Here is a 26,891-nt window from a genome sequence, read left to right as displayed (position 1 = left end):
GTTATAGTCGTTTTTTATGCATTTCTTTTTGTTTTCTACAGTGTATGTATTACACAGTGTGTGTATTGTACAGTGTGTGTTATTTTTGGAACTATGACATGATTTTAACTTTTAAATGTTTTATATCTTTTTTTAAAACATACACAATTAATCTACTGACATAGTGTGGTGGTAGTGAAATTATCGATTCATATTTTCGATAATTGTATAATAAAATATTGTATAAATTAATTCAAAGTAACCATGATCTTAACGACCGCTCTGGTGTAATGGTGCGTGTGCTCGATTCCCGCTCGCAGTGGATATAAAAATATTTGTGTGTTTATAGAAATATTTATTTCCGGTCTGGTTGTTAATCCTTGTGGGTGACCCCACCGTGCCTCGGAGAGCACGTTAAGCTGTCGATCCCGGTTACTATCATGTACATCTCATAGCGATCGTTACTCATAGTAGTGAATATCTCCGCCAACTCGCAGTGGAGCAGCTTAGCGGATTAAGCTCTGATCATTCTCTAGAAAATATTGGAGAATTGTATTTTTAAGGGTCTTAGGAAAAATGTGATAAAACTGTTCACAGACGTGAATCTATAAAACTACTACTTAACAATTTCGCATATTAACAAAATCTGTATATCTCCAATTTATTCATATATCGACATCTGATATTTCTAACCATACCATCAAAATACTAAGGAGAAATAAAGGTACCTTTAAATTTGGTAACCGTAATTATACGAGCATTAGAACGATTTTTAAATGAGAATTTTTTTTATTGTAATTCAAGATAATCCAGATTTCTGCTAAAAAAATATTGTATTTTCGGTTACGAAAAAATAAAAGCAATAATATTGGTCTTCTTTGAACACAGTAACACTGTAATAACAAATAGCATTTTTTATTCAACATCACAGCAGTTTATAATATACGTCGATATACTACATTACTGGAACTGTTCATACAATGTTTTTAAACTAAAACAATCGTATTCTTAATAATTGTCACTTGAAAAACACAGCTTTTTTTGATATATCATATTTATACTACAGAACTTAACTGAGGTAGGGCACAGCAGGAATTTCCTGCTCAAAATATGGAACAGCCTGACTGGGGTAGTACCTCGACCTTACAGAAGATCACAGCTAAATAATACTGTTTTCAAGCAGTATTGTGTTCCTGTTGGTGAGTAAGGTGACCAGAGCTCCTGGGGGGATTGGGTCGGTAACACGCTTGCGATGCTTCTGGTGTTGCAGGCGTCTATAAGCTACGGTAATCGCTTACCATCAGGTGAGCCGTACGCTTGTTTGCCGACCTAGTGACATAAAAAAGAACGCAAAAAAAATAATAGTAGAACAATTTACTTCATTACGGATGCGGCTATACTCAATATCACTTGGCCACTTTTTAAATGCAACAAAATTGTAAAACGCGCTCCTGAAAACTTAACAAAATCAGATACAATGTTCTTCATATCTGGTGTCGATATATAACTAGGATTATTTTACTACATTCGACAAAGGTTATTGAGATTACGGTTTCGTTTCTTGTGAACTTTAATGGCAAGTTTAAGTAGTTGACAGTGCTAATCATAGTATCATAATCCCCAAAGTCTTTTGACTGTCTCATTTTAAATGTCCATAATCTAACATCATTGTAAGCGATAAGATAAGAGCTATTTCTGTCCTCTCACCAAGTGCACCAATTGTTGTTCATTCAAATTGCCGATCTATAGGTAAGCTGTACCAGTATCAACTATGCGATAAATAAAATTTTCGGTTGCCATCTGCAGTCCGGACACATAGCAATCATTTTTAATATGATATGTCGTTGCAGATTCGTCGCTGAAAACCTTGTCGATTGATAGGTTGGAGATGGATTGGATAGATTATTGGTAGACTAATATTATAAACCTGAAGAGTTTGTTTGTTTGAACGCGCTAATCTCAGAAACTACTGGTACGATTTGAAAAATTCTTTCAGTGTTAGATAGCCCATTCATCGAGGAAGACTATAGGCTATATATCATCACGCTAAGACTAATAGGAGCAAAGTACCAATGAAAAATGTTTCAAAACCGGGGTTTTTAACCGACTTCCAAAAAAGGAGGAGGTTCTCAATTCGACTGTATTTTTTTTTTTTTTTATGTATGTTACATCAGAACTTTTGACCGGGTAGACCGATTTCGACAAATTTTGTTTTAATCGAAAGGTTTTGTGTGCCAATTGGTCCCATTTAAATTTATTTGAGATCTAACAACTACTTTTCGAGTTATATCTAATAATGCGTTTTTACTTGACGCTTTTTTCGTCGACCTACGTTGTATTATACCGCATAACTTTCTACTGGATGTACCGATTTTGATAATTCTTTTTTTGTTGGAAAGGGGATATCCCTAGTTTGGTACCGTGATAAGGAAACCAGGATCTGATGATGGGATCCCAGATAAATCGAGGGAAACTCTCGAAAATCCGTAATAACTTTTTACTGGGTGTACCGATTTTGATAATTTTTAATTTAATCGAAAGCTGATGTTTATCATGTGGTTACATATAAATTTTATCGAGATCTGATGACTACTTTTTGAGTAATCTTTGATAACGCGTAGTTGCTTGACTATGTTTTCGTCGATCTACGTTGTATTACTTGTCGATGTAATTGAAGTCAGTTTTTTTTCGTTTGCGAGCAAACACAATTATTCCTTTTGTGAGCTTCCGCTGCGAGCGCTGCGTAAACACAGTTAAAGTTTTGCAAACATCATGTATGACAGAATTGTTCCTATTCCACGCGGACGAGGAAGAATCTAACACTCGAAGAATTTTTCAAATCGGACCAGTAGTTTCTGAGATTAGCGCGCTCAAACAAACAAACTCTTCAGCTTTATAATATTAGTATAGATGAATAGAAAAGCAACATTTAAATAAAAAAATATTTTCGTATTTACCCTCCTAATTTGCAATATATATGGTTTAACTGGCATGTGTGCTTGGACTATTAGAAATTAATAATTTTCGACAATTTTTAAATTTGATTTTTTTTAAGACGTGCGTTAAAACTTCCTTAAAGTGAGCATAACAGAACATTGATAAGATGCACTTTTTCTAACATCCATCACTATGTTCCACGAAGCTAGAATTGCTGGATGAGTGCAGTTCTACTCATATCCGAGATAAAATTGTCCGTAGTTTATTTCCACATTTATGTTTAGCAAGCGACATCTCTTCTTAGACTTTTTTGGAAAAAAAATTGGCTTGGTTTTAATGGCCACTATCAATAGTACACATAAACACTAAAAGTCGCTACTTGATTGCTATAAGGATTCTAACTATCTCTTATGTCTGACTATTATATTCAGAAACAGTTCGTTTTGCTTACGATCCGTTAAATTTAGATAAGGGCATAAAAGACACAGTTTATGGAAAAAAGTTAAGGAAACATTAAAACCTGTATCAACTGAAAAATGTAAAATGAAGAGCTAAGACTGCAACTACTTTCCGTCGATACGTGATCGTTATCTGTGTCGAGACTACTGGTATTAGTGTTTGAGTGTGCAAAATTGTTGCTATCACTATGAGAACGGCCGCTACCAAAATGGTTATTTCATTCCTTATAACCCTATTGCAGCCATTAAAGATCTTTAAGCATCAAATTGCCCTCCCACCCGCCTGCCCAGCGTGGTGACTATGGGCAAAACACATGAGTTCACGTTATTTTTGGCGTAAACTTGTGGAGGCCTATGTCCAGCAGTGGACTGTATAGGCTGTAATGATGAAGCATCAAATTAACATTTATTTAGTTTCTATAATTATTTAACAATCTACTGAAATAATCTAATTTTAATTTTTTCCTACCACTAAGGTGATAAATCCACCGATTAGATTTGATCGATGGATGCAACGTCAATTGCACTGCAAGCGCGTTGCTGACCCCCGACCCTCCCAAGGTCCTAGTTGCTGGTGCGTTACTCACCGCAGTAATATAATGCTTCTTAAGAGAAGTAGTTTAGTTTCCCTATGTAGTTTTTCTCGCGAATTAGAGGTAATTTTGAAAGACGCACTAATGGACGTGATAAACATTTTGGACTACTACTTCGCTCTTATAAGTCCTAACATGATTTTTACAACCTAAAGCCTAAGCCTTTCTTATTATCGAGTATTACAAAATCATCTTCAAATATCATTATTTTAAACCATTGGTACAAATTAACCGGCAATTGAGAAATACGATTTTAAATATTTATTGGAAACACAAAAATCGGCAATTAAGAAAATTTTAATCGCTAATGGTATTGTTTTTAAAATATTTTCATTTAGCCAGTACTCAGCTGCAGTTCAAAACTCTTACGAAATAATTATGTTAACGCAATTTGCAAACCTAGGCATTATAAAATTGGGCTAATAATAATTTAACACCACTTATTTAAATCACGTTAATCCATTAGTAGTAATCACAATGCAGACATGTGTAACAACACATATAACCTAAAAATACCTATATGTATTAAATTTTCGTACGTATACATTTTAAAATCGTTTCATGTAAATTGCCCACCCAGCAATTAATTACCTAAGCATTAAGCTAGTGTTCTCTATCTATCTTATAATACATTATTTGTATCAATTTCTTTTGTAATGGATAGTATTTTAAAAATTTCACGCCAATCAAACGATCATACGATAAGTTACGTGACTTACATAAAGTCTTCTAGGTCGACGACATTCGTGTATTGGCACGGTTGCCCATCAACATTATAGCACATGCTAGTATAGTCCCATTCCTGACTTTGACGGCACGGTAGCTCCGATTGAAAACTTGGTGGTTGGTAAACCACCCTCTGTTGATAGTACTGTGGTGGATTGTCTTGTACGTAACAGTTCCTAGTGTAACATTGTACTGCTAAATCACTGTAGCCATTGTAGACATCGTAATTGCACAAGTTGTTCACTGGCGGTCTCGACCATTGATTAGACACAGGACACTGCACATTCCATCCCGTTTCTTCGAAGCCGCCTACCACTGGGCATCGCTCGTAAAGAGGCTCCCCGTTCACTAACATAATAAATACTTTGTTCTTAAGGTAAAGAAAATTACAAAACAGTCCATCGAGCTACATAATCGGCGAGCAACTGATAGCAGGAGAGATCTACTTATCTCGGTTGCTACAGCACACATAGTAGCAGAAATTGATACCCATACTAACATGATAACATTTACGATTAATTTCGACCCTTTCTGAGTTCAATTATTAAATACAATATAACTTTATTGATGATTTGTTGAGATGAGAAGATTTTAATTGTATTTCAGTTTGATAATGATTTCCGAAAAATAACAGAAATTGTAATAAATAGATACTTATAGACTTACAAAATAATTTAATATAGCCCAACTGTAATATATTCATTGATTTATTGAAATGTTAATAACGAGAAAATCAAATTATACAACAAGTACGTACATATGTATATTGCTTTTTTAACTATAAACGTCTATATCACATTAAAAATTATCAATTTTTTATCAAGAAACGTAATAGGTATTATATCAATCTGGTATCTATAAAAAATAAATATGACATGAAATAAAATTGTGTTGGAAAATTGCGAAATAAAGAAAAATGGTTTTATTACGAAAGTTTTTAAAATAATTTCAGTCTGAAATATCGATCGTAAAGGACGTTGTAAAGTTAGTTTGTAAAATTGTATGTGCTTCATAAGTTCATGGTTACAGATTAATCTCTAGTAAAAAATATAATCTTAAATAGTTCGATTTCGATATTAGTAATGATGGAAAGTAAAATTCATAAAATTAACAAGGGTTAATTTTAGCGCTATGTAGTTTTTAAAGGCAACAATGTACTGTATAGTCTTTAAGGGTTCAACAGTATGAACAAAAACACAAAAAAAAAAATCTAAGTTTTGAGCGGATGAGATGAAGCTAATAGCTATAACGAGACCGTAAATGTCATTTACGAGTTACGAAGACTTAATTAAGTGGCAAGTTACCAGAGATGGTATACACAATGCCGACGCAAATACATAAAACACGTCACACTAGTTGACTAATTGGTTTCATTTGAAGTAAGTATATAAATAATGAACTCTATAGTCGTTGACATTTCTATACATGGTAAGCTTGTGATATTTTTGGATTTTAACTATTATGTATTTTTTTTACATAAATGGTTTCTATGATTTGGTGGCCTGCTGTGTGGTTACGGCAGTAAAGAATGCTATCCCCTCTCTTCCCGAGGGTGACGTAAGAGGCGACTAAGGGATAACACAATTCTACTACCACCTTGGAACTTAAAAAGCTGACCGGTGGTGTGATAGCCATTCAACTGCTGGCTTTGAAATACAGAGGTTGAAGACGGGCAGCAGCGTCTTCGGTGCGACAAAGCTAGCCCTGCGGTCACCAATCCGCGTCGCGATAGGCTGAACTGATGATGATTTGGCAAAGTATTTAAAATTTAATAGTTTGTCGATTAGTCCATCTTATGTAATTTTTTTGGCATGAATGTTTTCTGGATTAGTTAACTAATTAACAAGGAGGGTCCGAGGTGGGAAAGTGACTTTGGAATGGGACTTCGTGTAAATACTCCTTAACACGTTGGACGCCATGGGGGAAACCTGTTGGGCCTCACTTATTTAGTCCAAAAAGACCTTATTTTCCATACCATATTTATCAAAATATGTATGATAAGTTTTTATTGCACTACCATACCCATTCTTAAAGATCTTACTTATTTTACTTTACACTAAATGACATATTTTTCTAAGTCATATTTTTAAGTTGTCTCTGGCTCGTGGTCATGTGGTGTCCCTCGCGGCATCAACGGAAAAATTGTGTGTCGACTACATAATATCTCCTTGGCCCAAAGAGAAAAACTAAAAAATCAAGCCAGCGTTTAACCTGTTAACAGTATTCTATCTTCCAAGTAATATAACGTCACTTTTTTTTTGGTATCGCAGGGCAAATCATTTACGGCTGATATCCAGGATGCCCGGGTAGGCATTCCTAGACCGTATGTCGGCTTCAGCACTTGGGGGTGCAATACCGACCAAAACCTCTGCGGGAGCCTTCAGCCGCTTTAATTGAAGGGTCCCGGATCTGCAGGTAACAGGATCCCTCCAGCGACAGGCTGGCCTCGGCGAAAAGGCCAGACTTCTCCTCCATGGGGACTGTCCGGCTAACTTCTAAACAATCCCGACAACTTTGTGTCTAGCAGGACCGGGTTCCCATCCCGGTCGACACGGGCACAGGAGCGTTACTGGAGGTGCATTAAGTAGCACCTCCTACACACTCCCATTCTTCCCCTGCGGACGGAGGCCTCGTCGGCGGCCTCCTCTCTCATCAACTCGTCATTCTCCTTCTGAGACATTACTGTCTCGCAGAAGGAGACCATCGCCTTCCAGGACTCGTAGTCGCCGAGCATCGCGGTGAAAACGCTCGGCAGTGACAAGTCCCCTCCGAGGATTGTCGTCAGATCGCGACGCAGATAAAATATAACGTCAATGAATATAACGTCACATGGCCAGCCGTTTTGTAGCAAAAATCCCCATGAAAATTCATGGTTACTGTAGGAATACCTTGGGAGAGTGGAAAAAAGTCGAGGAGGTACAACTAAGAATTAAGTAATATTATTCAGTATTTATGAAAAATGAATAATAAAAAACCCAATCCACCCAGTTAAAAAGTTATGTTATAATAACAACGTGGATCGACGAAAATATAGTAAAGTAATTTATACGAATTTGTAATTAGTGATAACTTGCACTTGTCAGATCTCAATTAAATTTAAATGGGACAAAATGACAACACCACCTTTCTATTTAAAAAACAAATCATCAAAATCGGTCTACCCAGTCAAAAAGTTCTGAGGTAACATACATAAAAAAAATGTTGCTTACGCGCAAGCGAAAAAAAAACACCGATTTCAATCACTTAGGTTGACGAAGAAATAGTCAAGTAAATACGCGTTATCAAAGATTACTCAAAAAGTACTCGTATGTCTACATACAATACATCGTACCTCATTTAATATAATTATGCCATAATTTTTAACTACCAACCTAATTTTCTCGACTTAATTATAGTGGACTTGTTTGGGTACGGTCAATGTTGAAGTTTTTTATTAGATTTATGGCATTTTTCTCCTATTTATTATTTTTAATTAAATTACAATTTAAAAATTATTTAATCTCGGAGTAAAAAAATCCATATTAAATAACTACTAATATATAGTCATAGTAATACATATTTAAGTTCAGTATAGAAGTCAGAAAAGTAAAAATGATATTAAATAGTAATAGAAAAATTCGACAAAACAAAAAGAAAAGTAAATTCCACCGTTCTATAAAACCGGCCTTTATTCGATGAAATTTGCTTCCATTTTTTTCTAAAACTTTATACCCTAGAAATATATAGGAAAAAATATTGTCATGTAAGTATATTAAATACATTACTACGTCATCAAGGACGACGTGTAGCAATTAGACTTGTTTTCTTGGGATTTGTTTGTGTAGTAAGTTTTTGTTGACATTATATTACGGCGCAAACAAATTTAAATAATATACATTCAAAATTATGAACTGTATTTTTATTTCTTTATTTAACAATTTAATAATATATTTGTCATGGAGACTCACGTATAATGGATATGTGCGCAAACAAATTTAAATAATATACATTCAAAATTATGAACTGTATTTTTATTTCTTTATTTAACAATTTAATAATATATTTGTCATGGAGACTCACGTATAATGGATATGTGCTTACACCTGTAGAAGATTTCTTCCAGCACACCCAAAAAGGAACGGTTACAGACAGAAATTAAAGTAGGTAGACGCACAAAAGAAAACATTAAATCATTGAAATATATATGTATACATATATACGCGCGCGCGCGCGCGCGCGTATATATGTGTGCACACACACACACACACACACACACACACACACACACACACACACACACACACACACACACACACACACACACACACACACACACACACACACACACACACACACACACACACACACACACACACACACACACACACACACACACACACACACACACACACACACACACACACACACACACACACACACACACACACACACACACACACACACACACACACACACACACACACACACACACACACACACACACACACACACACACACACACACACACACACACACACACACACACACACACACACACACACACACACACACACACACACACACACACACACACACACACACACACACACACACACACACACACACACACACACACACACACACACACACACACACACACACACACACACACACACACACACACACACACACACACACACACACACACACACACACACACACACACACACACACACACACACACACACACACACACACACACACACACACACACACACACACACACACACACACACACACACACACACACACACACACACACACACACACACACACACACACACACACACACACACACACACACACACACACACACACACACACACACACACACACACACACACACACACACACACACACACACACACACACACACACACACACACACACACACACACACACACACACACACACACACACACACACACACACACACACACACACACACACACACACACACACACACACACACACACACACACACACACACACACACACACACACACACACACACACACACACACACACACACACACACACACACACACACACACACACACACACACACACACACACACACACACACACACACACACACACACACACACACACACACACACACACACACACACACACACACACACACACACACACACACACACACACACACACACACACACACACACACACACACACACACACACACACACACACACACACACACACACACACACACACACACACACACACACACACACACACACACACACACACACACACACACACACACACACACACACACACACACACACACACACACACACACACACACACACACACACACACACACACACACACACACACACACACACACACACACACACACACACACACACACACACACACACACACACACACACACACACACACACACACACACACACACACACACACACACACACACACACACACACACACACACACACACACACACACACACACACACACACACACACACACACACACACACACACACACACACACACACACACACACACACACACACACACACACACACACACACACACACACACACACACACACACACACACACACACACACACACACACACACACACACACACACACACACACACACACACACACACACACACACACACACACACACACACACACACACACACACACACACACACACACACACACACACACACACACACACACACACACACACACACACACAACATATACATATATACACACACAGAAAAAATATATATAATAATGTATTACAAGGATTTAATTATATACACCGCTATGATTAAATTATATTACATTTATAATTATTATCAAGTGTTTGTTAAACATATTTTCATGAATACTTAGTGTGACGATTATTATACGAGTATTAAGTTGGATAATGTTGTCAGTAGCCATGTTGTTGTAAATTTAAGTTTTAATTTTTATCTCATTTGCGTGACTTAATATTATACTTAAATTCTAAGTTAAACTATTCAAATAATAATTGTGTTTGCTCGCAAACGAAAAAAAAAAAAACCGACTTCAATTACATCGACAAGTAATACAACGTAGATCGAGGAAAACATAGTCAAGTAACTACGCGTTATCAAAGATTACTCAAAAAGTAGTTATCAGATCTCGATAAAATTTATATGTGACCACATGATAAACATCAGCTTTCGAATAAATTAAAAATTATCAAAATCGGTACACCCAGTAAAAAGTTATTACGGATTTTCGAGAGTTTCCCTCGATTTCTCTGGGATCCCATCATCAGATCCTGGTTTCCTTATCACAATACCAAACTAGGGATATCCCCTTTCCAACAAAAAAAGAATTATCAAAATCGGTACATCCACTAGAAAGTTATGCGGTATATTACAACGTAGGTCGTCGAAAAAAGCGTCAAGTAAAAACGCATTATTAGATATAACTCGAAAAGTAGTTGTTAGATCTCAAATAAATTTAAATGGGACCAATTAGCACACACCACCTTTCGATTAAAACAAAATTTGTCGAAATCGGTCTACCCGGTCAAAAGTTCTGATGTAACATACATAAAAAAAAAAAAAAAAAAATACAGTCGAATTGAGAACCTCCTCCTTTTTTGGAAGTCGGTTAAAAATGCTACAGTGAGTCTTTGTGTTAAAGCTGTAAAACTGTGGAATACCCTCCCGCGAGACATTTGCCACGCGCAGTCGATAGGTATTTTTAAACGAAGTGTCAAAAGACAGTATCTATCGACATATCTACGTATACAAATAAATTAAATTGGAGTGTCTGTTTCTAAAATTAAAATTACCACTTTTTACCAAATTCATTTGCATGTATACACGGTACACACGAAAATAACATTTTTATAATTTTTGTCTGTCTGTCTGTTCCGGCTAATCTTTGAAACAGCTGGACCAATTTTGCCGGGTTTTTCACAGGCAGATAGCTAATGTAATAAGGAGTAACTAAGGCTACTTTTATTTTAGTTTTTTTTTTAATTTTTTTTTAACTAACCAATAACTGAACAATAACTACCTAATTTAGTAACAACCTAGTTAAAACTACCTAGTTATTAAGAGCCATTTCACAAAAAACGGTAACAATCCGCGAAATTGTAATATTTTGACGTTGTTAATCTCAGTGTTGGATGCAATAATGTAATTTATATTCTTGAAATATAATAGAGCAACCTTTGTTGTAGTCCATAGTCAGATCAGAATTTTGATTTATATTATGTGTATAAAATTATTAACCTTTTCATCAGCCTCCTCCCTGGGTCAACGGTCGCAATGTATACTTTGAAGTCCTACTTTTCAATAACCTCTACGTTGAAACCATTTTAAAAAAATATCATAATATGTGGAATATAATTTTGTTGCGCACTATCGCAGATTTTTATTCCATTTGTATCTCTATTAAACGATAAATAAAAATTAAAGTTACGAATATTTTCCATATAAGTACAATTTTAAAAGCGATATTTTTCTTAGAAAACTAAGAAATTCTAACGAACTATCTTCATCAAAGTAAACTTACATCATTAAGGAATACAAAAAAAAAAAATTAAAAGATGTAATCATTTTTAATACATTTTATATTAAATAATAAAAAGATAGTATATATTACCACGCATCAAGCCCAGTAAATCAGTCGAGCGCTAGCGCTCTTAGAGGTAAGGTCCACGCCAAATTCTGCGCAGCCGTCTCTTTCGCTCACACGCGCCAAGCGCCTGTTGTTATAGCGGATAAAACGCATTTGATACTTTCATAATAAAATATAAATAAAATAAACATATTACGAAAATGACTGTAAAATAATATAATGATAATTTCTGTAAACAAATGTATAATTTAATTTTCTTTTCTCACACTATCAATACAAATAGGCATTTCAATCTGTTTGTCTTGTTATTTGTTAATTAATATGTTTGTCGGTGTCGATGTCATTAAATGCTTTTTTATTCATATCGTAAATATTAGATTCATTCGTAAACTGAAAAAACTAAATCAATTTAAAAAAATTGTTTCATAAAATTGATTTTTTAATTTTATTTTAAATTTATTGACTGTTGTTATATAACATACTTGAAATTTTTAACAAATTAATTATGTAAAAAACATTTTATACTATAGTTATAATTTTTATTATACGTCAGAAAATGATCACGATGGTCTTTTGGTTGTCACACTATACGTACTAGCACAAAGATCGCGCGGCTCGTACGACTCGCGCGATGCGACCAAATTTACCTAAACTTGCAGAGCGTAAAATTGTGAAATGGCTCTTAAGGTCCACGCCAAATTCCTCGCAGCCGTCTCTTTCGCACACCCGCGCCAAGCGCCTGCTGTTATAGCGGATAAACCGCATTTGATACTTTTATAATAAAATATAAATAAAATAAACATATTACGAAAATGACTGTAAAATAATATAATAATAATTTCTGTAAACAAATGTATAATTTAATTTTCTTTTCTCACATTATCAATACAAATAGGCATTTCAATCTGTTTGTCTTGTTATTTGTTAATTAATATATTTGTCGGTGTCCATGTCACAAAATGCTATTTTATTCATATCGTAAATATTAGATTCATTCGTAAACTGGAAAAACTAAATCAATTAAAAAAAAATTGTTTCATAAAATTGATTTTTTATTTTTATTTTAAATTTATTGACTGTTGTTATATAACATACTTGAAATTTTTAACAAATTAACTATGTAAAAAACATTTTATACCATAGTTATAATTTTTATTATACATCAGAAAATGATCAAGATGGTCTTTTGGTTGTCACACTATACGTACTAGCACAAAGATCGCGCGGCTCGTACGACTCGCGCGATGCGACCAAATTTACCTAAACTTGCAGAGCGTAAAATTGTGAAATGGCTCTTAACAATTCATTGTATGATATATTATTTTTAGCAAATAATTGTTTGTTTATGTACAATATATGAATGGATTTATTTTTTTGCATATTATTATGTAAATATTTGTATGTGTACGTTTATATAAATATAAATATAGTTTTTGGTGTATTGTATATGCTGTATATATGTATATAATAAACTATATACTACTGATATACTATGTATATAATAAATTGCACCGTGTGCCTGTTATTTGTTACTAATGTTACCTTTATAGACAGGATGTCTGTAAGAAATCACTATCAGTGATAAGACCGCCTTTGCACTTTATTCAAAATGTTTTTTTAATGTACTTGTATGTTTGCAATAAAGTACTTATAAATAAATAAATAAAAATGTAATAAGTTTATTACTTAATATTAACAAGAAAGTATTAAAAAAGTAGCGTAATCATATACTTAAAGTTTTTTTTTTTTTAAATAGTTGCTAAAGACGGTCATTTATTCTTATCTGATGAATTTGCATGAGTGTAGTAACGCGACTTAAAAAAGAAATTCTGGTTTAAGCAAATAATTTTTTGTCAACGAAGACAAGTAGTTTTCTATTTATATTGTGAAAAAGTTTATGCAATGTTTATACTTATCGAAGAGAATACGATAGCGGATTAAAATTATTCCACAACAACTCACAGATGGCTTATCTTTGCGTCAATGAATACTAAATTAGGCACCTACATCTTCACGTATTTTAAGACGAACAAGATAAAACTGTTAAGAACTGAAAACAATTGAATAAAATATTTTTAAGACACTAAGATTTATAAATTATAGCTGACCTGGCAAACTTCGTATCGCCTTATTTTTTTTCTTAAATATAATAATTACATATATCAAAACAAAATATACCCTATCTTTCAAGTTGGATCAAACTGCACACGGTGTGCAAATTTGATTAAAATCGGTTAAGTAGTTTAAGAGTTCATCGCGGACAAACATTGTGACACGAGATTTATATATATTAAGACTAGCTGTGCCCGCGACTTCGTCCGCTTGGAATTTAACAAAATAATTATTGTTCAGTTCGCAGTTATAAAAAAAATCTAAAATCAAAGTACCCTAAGTTACTCCTTATGACATCAGCTATCTGCCAGTGAAAGTCACGTCAAAATCGGTCCAGCCTGTTCAGAGATTAGCCGGAACAAACAGACAGACAGAAATTGTAAAAAATGTTATTCTGGTATATGTACCGTGTATACATCCATATGCATTTAGTAAAAAGCGGTTATTTTAATATTATAAACAAACACTCCAATTTTATTTATTTGTATAGATGTATTGATAATACTTTTAAATTCGAAAGAACAATATTTTCATACTATTTCGTTACAGTTACAGACTAATAATTATAGTTAGACTATTTACCAGTTCGCGTTAAAATTTTGTATTATTCATAGCATACAACGTTTGGAATCCGTCTAAAATTGTATGCATCTCGAGTACGTAAACAAACTGTGTGTATTTGTATATGTATTGTTGTGCACTTGAAAACATTACTGTATAATGTATACGAATGGATTAAGTTTTTAATGGGTCACTACAATTATTTAAAATTTTACTTTTTGGTGATCTCATTGAACAAAAGTTTTAACTATCTAATTGTGGTATTTATCACATTTATCGTCACACAATTACTCATAACTTTACATTTATTTATAAATATTTCATTTACCTCGTTCATGAACACAAAAAAATAAAGCAACCTTGATTTTGTAAACAAAAAATATTGACAAAAAGCTGATTTCCTTAGTTACGGATGTAAAGCTGTTAAAGTAGTATAAGAGACTTCCTAAACATAAATAAAGTTTTTACGTTTTTTTAAAGAGATATATATATAAAAGTAAATCCCTATTTTGGTGACGCCATAGCTTGTGAACATTTTGAGCGATTTAATTTTTTTTTTTAAATCTTCTAATACTTTTGTTTGGTTGTAACGAAATGAAAAATCAAGAAAATAACGGAGTAAAATTGCAAATTTTAAACAATTTTTCAATATTCAAAGTTCGAGCGTTTAAAATTAAAGCTTCGATAATTCGAAAGATACACTACCTCTATTCGGTCAGCTAGCGTACATTGTCGTTTTACACCATGTTTTTCACATGTACTCATTTGTATGTCTTTTACGTAATATATGCATTCGATTAAACTAACCATATATTGATATGAGGATAAATTTCTGATTACGCTTAACTTCCGTCAATAAGTTGAAGGAGAAACGTAACAGGCAACTATAATAACATATTAACAATAAAACAGTGGATTCCATTAACAAAATTTAAAAATAATGTAATTAAAAATATTGTAATGGTATCTATTAGATTGATTTATGTGATTATCATGCGTTGCATCACTTTAATTTGTAGTTCAAAGTCCATTAAGCACTGCAATGTGACCAGGGCGATTTCACTTGTTTTTACTATAAATACTTCGCTTATGTCACTCATAGTGAGCTTTTTTTTACAGCCTATGATTTTCCATCCAATAGACAGACGTTCAAACCCAATAATTTTATTTATAGAAGTACTTCTTTCTGAAAATTGTGTTCAAACTAAATATTAAATTATTATATTTCGTAATATTGATTGTAGATTAAAATTAAACATTATTAGTCAAAATTAAATAATTACTTGGAGATCTTCAAATACTGGCGTTCTCATAAACAAACATTAACTGTATAGATTTGTATAATTATCTTAATTAAACGTAATATTTGACGCATAATATATAGATAGTATACTCTTATAGTAATCGAATAAAGAACAAGTCATTAAGGTTTGCAATGTCGACTACCATACACTTGATATTAGTTGATCGGTAATAACCATTGATGTATAAATTATACATCAATGGTAATAACCTACAACTTGAACATAGAGATGACGCGGTGGCGCAAAGGTCACAGCAGTGGTTTGTTACTAGCTGTTGCACTGGCGGTTGCGCGTTCGATCTCCGGACATGACAAACATTTGTATTGGCAATACCGATGTTTACCGTGGTCTGGGTGTTTGTGCAGTCCTTGTGGGTCTCCCACCCGTGCCTCGGAGAGCGCGTTAAGCCGTCGGTCCTGGTTGCTATTATATACACCTGATAGCGATCGTTACTCATAGTAGGGAATATATCCGCCAACCCGCTTTGGAGCAGCGTGGTGGATTAAACTCCGATCCTTCTCCTACATGGGGAAAGAGGCCTATGCTCAGCAATGGGATATTACAGGCTGAAGCGATATAACACAGAATTATTATAGCAAACGGTCATCATTAGCACCAACATTAGAGTGCTGAAAGCTATTTTCATTGACCTGATTCAAGATTGGCTGGAAAACTGTCAATTGCGTAACAAAGAGTCTTTAACTTCTGTTTACATTTCCGTGATCTCATTTGTACGAAAAATGTATATAAATATGTTTACAAGCGAAAAATAATTTATGTCGAATGACATGACTGAATTTGAAACTATCAACCATAAAAAGGGATCACCTAATGGTTAATAGTAACCGGTTACTAGTAGTTGAAAGTAAATCTATCTAAGAAAAGAATTTCGGAAATTTTATTAAGAACAATTCCAGTGTAAAAAAGTAATTTTAATTATATCCTTTATCCGTTTATTTAGTGTTCGTAGAAAACTTAATAATCATTTTAAATAAAATTAATAGTACTGCTCTTAAAAATATACATTTAAACGCCAGACTAATTTAAGCCATTTGACTAACACACGGTTCACTGTCGTTCAAGTTATTCCTTCGCTATAAAGCTGAAAACACTTTATTTTTAGTCACATTAGTAGCGTGTTCAGGTTGACATTAGGATGCAGCGGATTTTTAAATTGAATAGGGCAGCAAACTCTGCCAATATAAATAGACAAAATGTATATACATTTATTATAATAAAAAAATATCGAAACTAAATTTTTCTGAGATAAACTTCGCAATAATTAATAACAGGATTTGATGGAAATGAATTGTGAAATTTTATAAATAAATAAATAAACGCTTTACACTCAACGGCCCCTAGTAGGATTTTCTCCTGTGTTGGGGGTCCGGAAACACACACAATAATACACAAGCACAACGCCCAAACCACACAACACAAAATTTGAAACAATTATGTACAAGACAGGTAAAATTCGACGCCAAAAATATAATAAACTAGCTGTTGCCCGCAACTTCGTCCGCGTCAATTTCTGTTATTATGTCGCAATTAAGAAGTTTTTAAAAGAATATATTTTAAAGTACTTCTGCGTAAATGATATTTTTAGTTTTTTTTTCTTGTGGCAGAAGAACATACTGATTTTCTCCGCAACCCGATATTGACAACGCGACGTATAGTTGGCCGTGTGAAAAGCAGTCTTGACGTAAATCGATTCCTACATATTTAAATGTTTGCCCCTGTGATTTATTAATTGTTACGGCAAAATATAACTTAACGGGAAATTGGATTCTTTTAAAATTAAAAGGTAAATCATTTGGAATCATTGGGATGCGAGGTATAAGCACTGTTTGACCAACTGCTGTAGCAGTCAAAACTATTGCTATGATAACGTTGTTGGGCAGAAATTTGACTTCAAGTCGGGTCCCGATACACAATAAATTTGGTTGTTTAAGATTTCTAAGTAAAATTATTGGGGCACCTATTTTTAACTTGAGGGAACGTGGGGGAAGGCCACTCGAGTTCAAAGAATTAAGAAACTCCTGTGGGTAATGGACCGCATCTTCTTGATCCATTACATTATCAATAGACGTGTAGGTAACTATATTTCCTGCCTCCCCCTCACCCGCCGGCCAGCACAGCGTCTTGTCTTGCGCATCATGCGCGCGTTTTAATTTTGTTGCGGAGTGATTTTAAAATTGTATTATCTTCTTAATTGAAAGTACAAGAACAATTTTGTTTACAATTAAATACTTTTAATCAACAATACATTTATTTGGATAAGGATTAATAATATGTTGATAAAATTCTTTGGCAAATAATTGGTATTAATGCATTAATTTCGACCAAATTTGATTACCATAAAAAGGTTATAGTAAGTCAATCTTAAAAGATAGATATACTGTCGTGGACAATTTTTTTAGATCATTTAAAGAGGAATAATTCTTTCATACATATTTTTTGGGTAACTTGAACCGTTCACAGAGCACGCAACGGAAGCCTTCAAATATAAATAATTTTCCCGTTTTTGCAACATTTTCCACTGATTATTCGCTCCTATTGGTAACATCACGCTTTTATCAATTCTTTAATATATAATAAATAGACTATCCAACATAAAAATATACCTTTAAAGATAGACATATGCCGCTTTTTTTAGAACTTTTAAAGGGGAACAATTTATACATGATTTTTGCGAAACTTTTAACTGTTTCCGCAGCGCACGCAGCGGAAGCTCTTAAAAGGAAAAAAGGACCCCCGATTTTGAAACATTCTTCATTGGTGCTCCTCTCATATTGGGCTTAGCGTGATTTTATATAGCCTATAACCTTTCTCGATAAATGAGCTATCTAACACTAAAAGATTTTTTCAAATTGGACCAGTGGTTTCTGAGATTAGTGCGTTCAAACAAACAAACTCTTGAGCTTTATAATATTATTAGTATAGATAAAGAAGACACTGTTTCTTAGCACTCATAATAGAGACTACTTACACATGTACCAAACACGTTAAAGCATTATTTTAAATCAAGAGTGATAAAGAATCGCTTCAGCCTGTAATATCCCACAGCTGGTCATAGGCCTCTTTCCCCATGTAGGAGAAGGATCAGACCTTAGTCCACCACGCTGCACCAATGCGGGTTGGCGGATATATTCCCTACTACGAGTAACGATCGTTATCAAATGTACATGATAACAACCGGGACCGACGGGTCTCCCCAACATGCTCACCGAGGCACGGTGAGGAGACCCGCCGGTGGAGAGACCCACAAGGACTGCACAAACACCCAGACCGAGGCAAACATCTGTATGGCCAATACAAATGTTTGTCATGTGCGGGGATCGAACAAGCAATCGCCATAGTAAATAATCATACTGACTCAAACATGACTTCTCAGTAATAACACAAGATTTTATATCGACTTAACTATACAAAGATACCAAATTACAACAAAGAACAAACACGATTGAAGTGAATCGTTGTATTTAAATAACGAACTTTTCTCCTTGGAATCATAACGGTTTAAGTTGTGTATGTATGTATGTGTGGAGTGTGTGTGCGAAGTGTGCGTGAATATGGAAATAATACGCAACAAAGGAGTAACTTGTATGTTTATCACCTGACGCAATAAATAATTATAGCATGACAGGTTACCGGTTAAGGGGATGAAAGAGTAGAAAAAAAGATGTTTGCTCACAAACGAGGAAAACCGAGGAACTTTAATATACATCTACGTAAAAAAAACACTTACGTAGTAGTCGAATAAATGATCAATGTACCTACTACTTCGATTAACTAATAATGCGTTGTTACTAAGTCAGGCAGTATTAATATTATGTAAACTACGTAAATCGCAGTTACGATGCAAACAGGAAATTTTTATCAGACGGAGACAGAAATTCTTGGAAGAATATATCTTAAGCAATGACCCGTTGGTCAAGTTGTAATTTACATAGAAAGCTATATAATTAAACATGCAAATAAGAATATTTTATGACACATAATTCAGCTGAATTTGTATAAGTTAGAAAATAAATCTTAATGGTCATGCTAATTATTAAGGACAGTGAATTTGAGGTTCGATATAATAGTAGATTAGTAGTCAAGCGCCTATAGTTAGAGGGTGGAATTGATGCTTACACCCGAGCTAACTATTCTGCTTTACATCTCGATTGTGAGGTAAGTAGAAAAAAATCGGCATTACAAGAATAAAAACCTTTTATTTGTTGAAATTTATAGTGAAATGAGAACAGTTTTCAAATTTTAAGAACAGGTGTTTTTTGTGTATGTTAATAGTTTGAGATTGTGATTTAATTAAATTAAAAAAGATTAATTTTACATTATCATTCCAGCCTATTGCAGTCCACTGCTGGACATAGGCCTCCACAAGTTCACGCCAAAAATACGTGAACTCATGTGTGTTGCCCATAGTTACCACGCTGGGCAGGTGGGTTGGTGACCGCGGGGCTGGCTTTGTCGCACCTAAGACACTGCTGCCCGTCTTCGGCCTGTGGTTAGATGGTTATCCCGCCATCGGTCGGCTTTAAGTTCCAAGGTGGTAGTGGAACCTTGTTATCCTTTAGTCGCCTCTTACGACACCCACGGGAAGAGAGGGGGTGGTTATATTCTTTGGTGCCGTAGCCACTCAGCACAATTTTACAATTTTACATTAAAAAGTCATTAAAAAGAATCAAGTAAAGAACTTTTTTTTCCAAGATCAAAAGTGAGCTTCGCCGTTCGATATTTAAAATTCATGACTATTATACTCACACGAAGACAAGGCTGAATAGCAAAGCGACCTCTTTGGTCATTGGGCTGAATGTATGATGTCTATTGCCAATACGATGGTTAGATGTACGCGAACTTTTTGAAAGAAAAAAGTGTTTTTTTTTTTTAATTACTTACCGCCCTAAGGCTTTTCTACTACATTATTACACTAGAGCGCTAATTAGTCACTTGCAAGCCCCATTTGGAGGTAATAAGAGCCTACTTACCGAACATGAGAGATGTAAAATAATAATTTGTCACATCTTTTTGAAGTACTTATATAAATTCAACATAACTAAGTTCTGAAATATGTATCCAGGAATGAGATAGATTCATACATTTATTTCCATAATTTTATGTAGTATTTTTTTAGAAGAAAATTAGTCTAACTTTGTAAAACATATCTGAAAGAGCAACATCGTGAGAAAAATAATGTATTTAAATGTTTGTATAGTTCATACAAATATTTGTTACAGGTGTATATGTATGTGTTATTTTTATATCCTTATTCAATAAATATTAATGATTCAGAGCAGAATTTTTTATTCAATGTAAATTATTGTTTTTTTTTCAGAAAAAAAAGTAATTAATAATTTACATTATGTATTAGTATGAAGACATACGTGTACACTCATTGGAAAACAAAGATATAAATAATGAAAAATATCAAAGATTTGAATTAGAAAAGCTTGATTTGTTTTGATCAAAAACATAATAAATGAAACTTCTTAAAATTTAATGTGTCTTTTTACCACAATAATTTTGTTCTTTTTTAACGTCTTGTATGACATATGAAAATGCAAATCGCACATCCTGTTCACGCAGTCCGAAATATAGATAACAATGATATAATGATTAAGCAAGTGATTTGTTTCGATTTATATGATATACATAAGAATCTTATTTAGCAGATACTAGCAATAAGTTGACATGCTTTTTTCTATGCTAAATTCGTAAATGAAAATTACTCAGATTTGGATTGAAGAATCTTCCAAGGGACCTTTATCAAATTATGTTTTTTGACAAATTTGTTTACCTTTTTTCTGGATAGTATAATGTTTAAAAGAATAAAAGAGACACACACACGTAAGAGTAATGAGGCTGACAATTTACAATCATAGATATAAATAAATAAGTTAAACATATACACAGTTGTTTGTTTGTTTTTAATTAGGGACGTATTTAGTTGCCTATATTACAGGTAAATAAATATAGGCACTTATTTTTTGTTAAAAAATGCACTGATAAATAAATATATCTATATAAATAAATAAAATTGGAGTTTCTGTTTGTAATATTAAAATAACCAATTTTTACTAAATGCATATGGATGTATACATAGTACATAATATACCAAAATAATATTTCTCACAATGTTTGTCTGTTTATTAAAACTAATCTCTTAAACAGCTGGACCGATTTTGACGGGACTTTCAATGGCAGACAGCTGATCTAATGAGTAACTTAGGCTACTTTTATTTTAGAAATTTAATTTTCTTATAACTGCAAACTGAACAATAACTATTTTGTTAAATTCCATGCGGATGAAGTTGCGGGCACAGCTAGTATTATAAATAAGTCTCAAAGGTTCAATAAAAACCTCCACACAAACCAGGAATCAGAAATACTGCAAAATTGCACTAAGAGGCTAGTTGTATACAATATGATCATACCTACCCTTAGTATTGTCAATCTTATCAAAACCATATTATTCATTCAATTTAATCAGGAGTTTATCTCCAGTTTTAGATATATGCACATATTATTTATTTTATCTCAAAATCAAACCTATCATCATTTTTTGACTATCACCTTATTTAGTAATATTACTTCTGTTTTTAGAAATATTTTGTATTTCAACTAGACTGTTGGGGGTTGGGTTATCCTCACTTTCTGTTCCAGAATCCCTAGTTTGATTCCCGTGTGGACACTGAATTTAATACTTATACCACACTTATAGAAAACATATATCCATCTGCTGTTACTTGTTGACAACACGTTAAATTACCTTTTTATATTAAATTAGTTACCTATTTAGAATGTGATTAATCACACTTGTTATGCCACAGCACAAAGCCTAGCTTATGTGAAAAAAGTCTTGAAACTTATAAGCATCCAGTACATTTTATATTCTAATAACCTAACCTTGAAAACAAATTCTTATGGCACAAAGTCATATATAAATATAAATTTTATTGTACATTTGTAAAAAGCACTGCTAATGTTAGGAATTGAACAAATTTGTTAGAAACTTGTAGAAGGTAATGGCAACTATCCGTCTTATTAGCATAAGTCGTAAATTCTTTATTCATTGTCATATTTAATTTTGAAAAGTTTTACAAAAGTATTTTATTATTTCTGTGTCTATATTTTCAGTTATTTTTAGTATATCCTAAACAATTGTAACATTTATAACAACTTTATTTAAAATTCTGCAAGAGATTGTTACTTATTTGTACTATATTCTGTTTATTAAGTATAGACTCACATTCCATTTCGTTTTAGTAGCTTGACGATATTAAAGAATTTGTTTAAGATACAATTATCTAATACACACTTTACATATTAAATAAAATACTAGGTTGATTGATTGATTGGTTTAATGGCAAATACTAGGTTTATAGAATAAAAACTTTTAAATGCAGTGCTAGCAGTAGCAGTATTCATAAAAAAAAATTTACTTACTCTGAACTATTAATTATAGACCATGCAATGAGATGCAATGACATTTAATGTACATACTACACTGTTCTTTATATGCATATATCATTTCTATAACATTATTTTATAAACGTGGTGTTTAGGAACTGTTTTTTGTTCTGAATGACAGGTTATTATCTTCATTGGTTACGTCCGCGCATTCGTCTCTAATAAACACGAAAGATATAGACTTATGCTACATGTAAAGATTATTTCCATAACGAAACGCTTAAGAAACAAAAAATAAAACTTATAATTAATAAACTGAAAAGAATACACAGCAAATAATAAAGAGAAAGTTATTACAGGGACACGGGAGATCCATAGAAGGAAAATATGAATAGAGGTTAGAAACTAGCTGATATCTTTAGCTGAATACAGCAAAATAGAAATGTTAAGAGGAATCATTTAAAATATAATACCCACCTCCTTTTCTGATTTGCGGGCTTTGGAACCATCTCTGATTTTATCATAGTGACACTATTATGAAACTTGACGATATGACCACAATCTTAGAACACTGCCAAGGAGAGTATCATATCGCTTGTCACGATTTTTATGTTTTGATTTGTTTATGTTTTAATCACAATATAGATTCACAGATCACAATCTAGGTCATTTTATAGCACACTACACTAACAAATATACTTTGTTGTCGTGAACTTGCACAGTAGTAGTGGCAGCAGCTAAGTTTGATACGATCAGAACAAATAGTGTTACCAGTTGTCTGTATAAAAACAATAATTTAGCGATATGTATTTTTAATAGTCAAAAAGTTTCAATATTTATCGAGGTAGAATTATCATTTTCAAAAATTTCGTAAATAATGTATTCATTCAATAACCATATATCTTTAAATGTTTTACGGTGGCAACATTATGATTCTTTCAAAATATCGTATACTTCAGTTTGTAATAATAGCCAATCACAATGTGAGAATTCAAACAAGGAAAACTTGTTTGATTTTATTGTGTATAATAGCATGGAGCTTAGAAGCTCCATGGTACATAGGTAATAGACGTTCTACATGTTGTAAATAGGTCAACAGAGGGCAGTAGTTAAGTACATATAACCAAATTTAACGTTGTGTCAATAGATGTCTCTACAATCGCAATAATAACGCCATCTATTAAATAGTTTGTAAAATGGAAATAGTATTCAACCACTAGATGTCTCTCCATTAACATATTTGAATAAAGTGGCGTAGTGGATACCGGCTCATTCTCCATACAAACGTAATCGACTGTTTTCTCTCTGAATAATGACATTAGATCAAATATTTTTGTAACATAAAACCTTTAACTGCCATGATCATGTCTTGGTTTATTCATATTCTTTATCTTATCATATTCTTTATCTTATCATAAGGAGTAAGAGTCTTCAAAATCTAAAAATATTGCCTAATTTGTAATACATTTTCATTACACTCATTAAAAAAATACGCATATTTATAAAAAATCGAGAACATAGGTATAGCTGAAGGTTTTTTTAATTACATACAAAAAAAAGGCATGTTTGGGGAGAAAATAGTCGACTACGAAATGCTGTTTTGGTCAATAATATTATAGTAGTCACAAAATAAAGAACGTAGCTTGGTACGAAACTGTAAGAAACAGGAAAATATAAAAGATAAAGAGTTTTTAAAGCACACGTAAATTTTTTGGCGCGTTAAATAATATGATAATTGAGAGTATTTTTTCACGCTTACTTTATAGTAGCATGCAATTTCTAATTATTACGAAACGTCTCAAAAACCGTTACGTTCTAAGTCTTTTTTTTAAACGCTAGTGCTGTGACTAATTAAATACTGAATTTTACCAGCTACATTCGATTTTACGCTTCAGCCTGTAATATCCCACTACTGAGCCTCTTTCCCTATGTAGGAGAAGGATCAGAGCTTAATCCACCACGCTGCTCCAATGCGGGTTGGCGGATATTGGGTGCACATTCGATTGTAATCGTAATTAAATGTTGTGTCGTGATATTTACTGAAATAAAAGGGGCTTGGCACTCAAAGTCGTAAATAAAATTTTGATTTGGCTAATAAACCGCGATAAAATGCGAAAAAATTGTTTCATTAAAATGATTAAAATTCGTGTAAACTATAGAAAACAATATAAAAATATAAAATAAAGACAAATCAACCTTTTGTACGATTGTATTATTTCAAATTACCTACAATATTAAAGTTTAAGTTAAATTTCTGATCAAAATTTTAATCAAATGCACTTTACATTACATAATCAAATCGATCAAATACTCTTACAAACTTGAAGCGATTTATCGTGAGTATCGAATACCGAGTTGTATGGTTACTTCATTATTTACGTCCCGATGACGTATGTCAAAACGGGCCTATTATTTTTGACGACTATATCTACCTAAAACGGTCTGAGCTGCAGATTTCCCTATCATGGCTCGGGGCGCGGCGGCGGCATACAGCGAGACAGGAACATTTTATTCAAATACCTATTTCCCAAAAGTCTCTCAGGTACCCAAAAGTGTGCCTTGGTGTGAGCGTAGAAGCTTAGATTCATTTTCGCGCGCCTTTTTTTCAGCGATTACTTCTAAGTACCCAAAATTTTGTAAAGGCAAATTTAAGTAAATAGAAAAACTCAACTTTTTTGTAGTCATATAAAAGTGGAACAATTTTACCATTCATTGTTTTGTTATATTTTAGGCCAGGGGTGAGCAACTTTTTTTACTAAAGAGCCGCAAAATTTTGAAAATTTGATATTCTAGCCAAAATAATAAGACTTGATGGTACGAGTATTGAATTTTGAGTGGCCTTATTATAATAAAATTGACAGTTATGAAAATTTAAAAATTCTTGGCATGGCGGGCCGCATAAAATCTCTATACGGGCCGCATAAAATCTCTATACGGGCCACGAGTTAAGTATAAAGTATAAATATATAGTATATTTATACTATATAACTAACTCTAAATATACCATAAAGTATTATTTTACTGTATTTGATACTTTTACTGTTTTTAACCGACTTCCAAAAAAGGAGGAGGTTCTCATATCGACTGTATTTTTTTTATGTATGTTACTTCAGAACTTTTGTTTGGGTGGAC

The 26,891-nt window shown here is 33.4% G+C and overlaps 1 protein-coding gene across 2 annotated transcripts in view; it reads right to left on the bottom strand.

Moving 5' to 3' along the window:
* The window catches only part of LOC123662047 (hypoxia-inducible factor 1-alpha), a 127,258-nt gene extending 102,712 nt beyond the window's left edge, over nucleotides 1–24,546 (bottom strand). Inside the window, exon 1 of one of the 2 annotated variants that reach the window (XM_045596937.1) lies at nucleotides 24,237–24,546. In XM_045596937.1, coding sequence (XP_045452893.1) covers nucleotides 24,237–24,283 — 47 coding nt within the window. In that variant the 5' untranslated portion in view covers nucleotides 24,284–24,546. Of the gene's footprint in view, nucleotides 1–4,686; nucleotides 5,662–24,236 lie in introns of those variants that run through there. The other variant, XM_045596936.1, reaches the window with a different exon arrangement.
* Nucleotides 24,547–26,891: the final 2,345 nt, after the last annotated feature.

This window comes from Melitaea cinxia, chromosome 18, assembly GCF_905220565.1.
Source record: "Melitaea cinxia chromosome 18, ilMelCinx1.1, whole genome shotgun sequence".
NCBI lineage: Eukaryota > Metazoa > Arthropoda > Insecta > Lepidoptera > Nymphalidae > Melitaea > Melitaea cinxia.
This window is presented reverse-complemented; position numbering and strand designations above follow the sequence as displayed.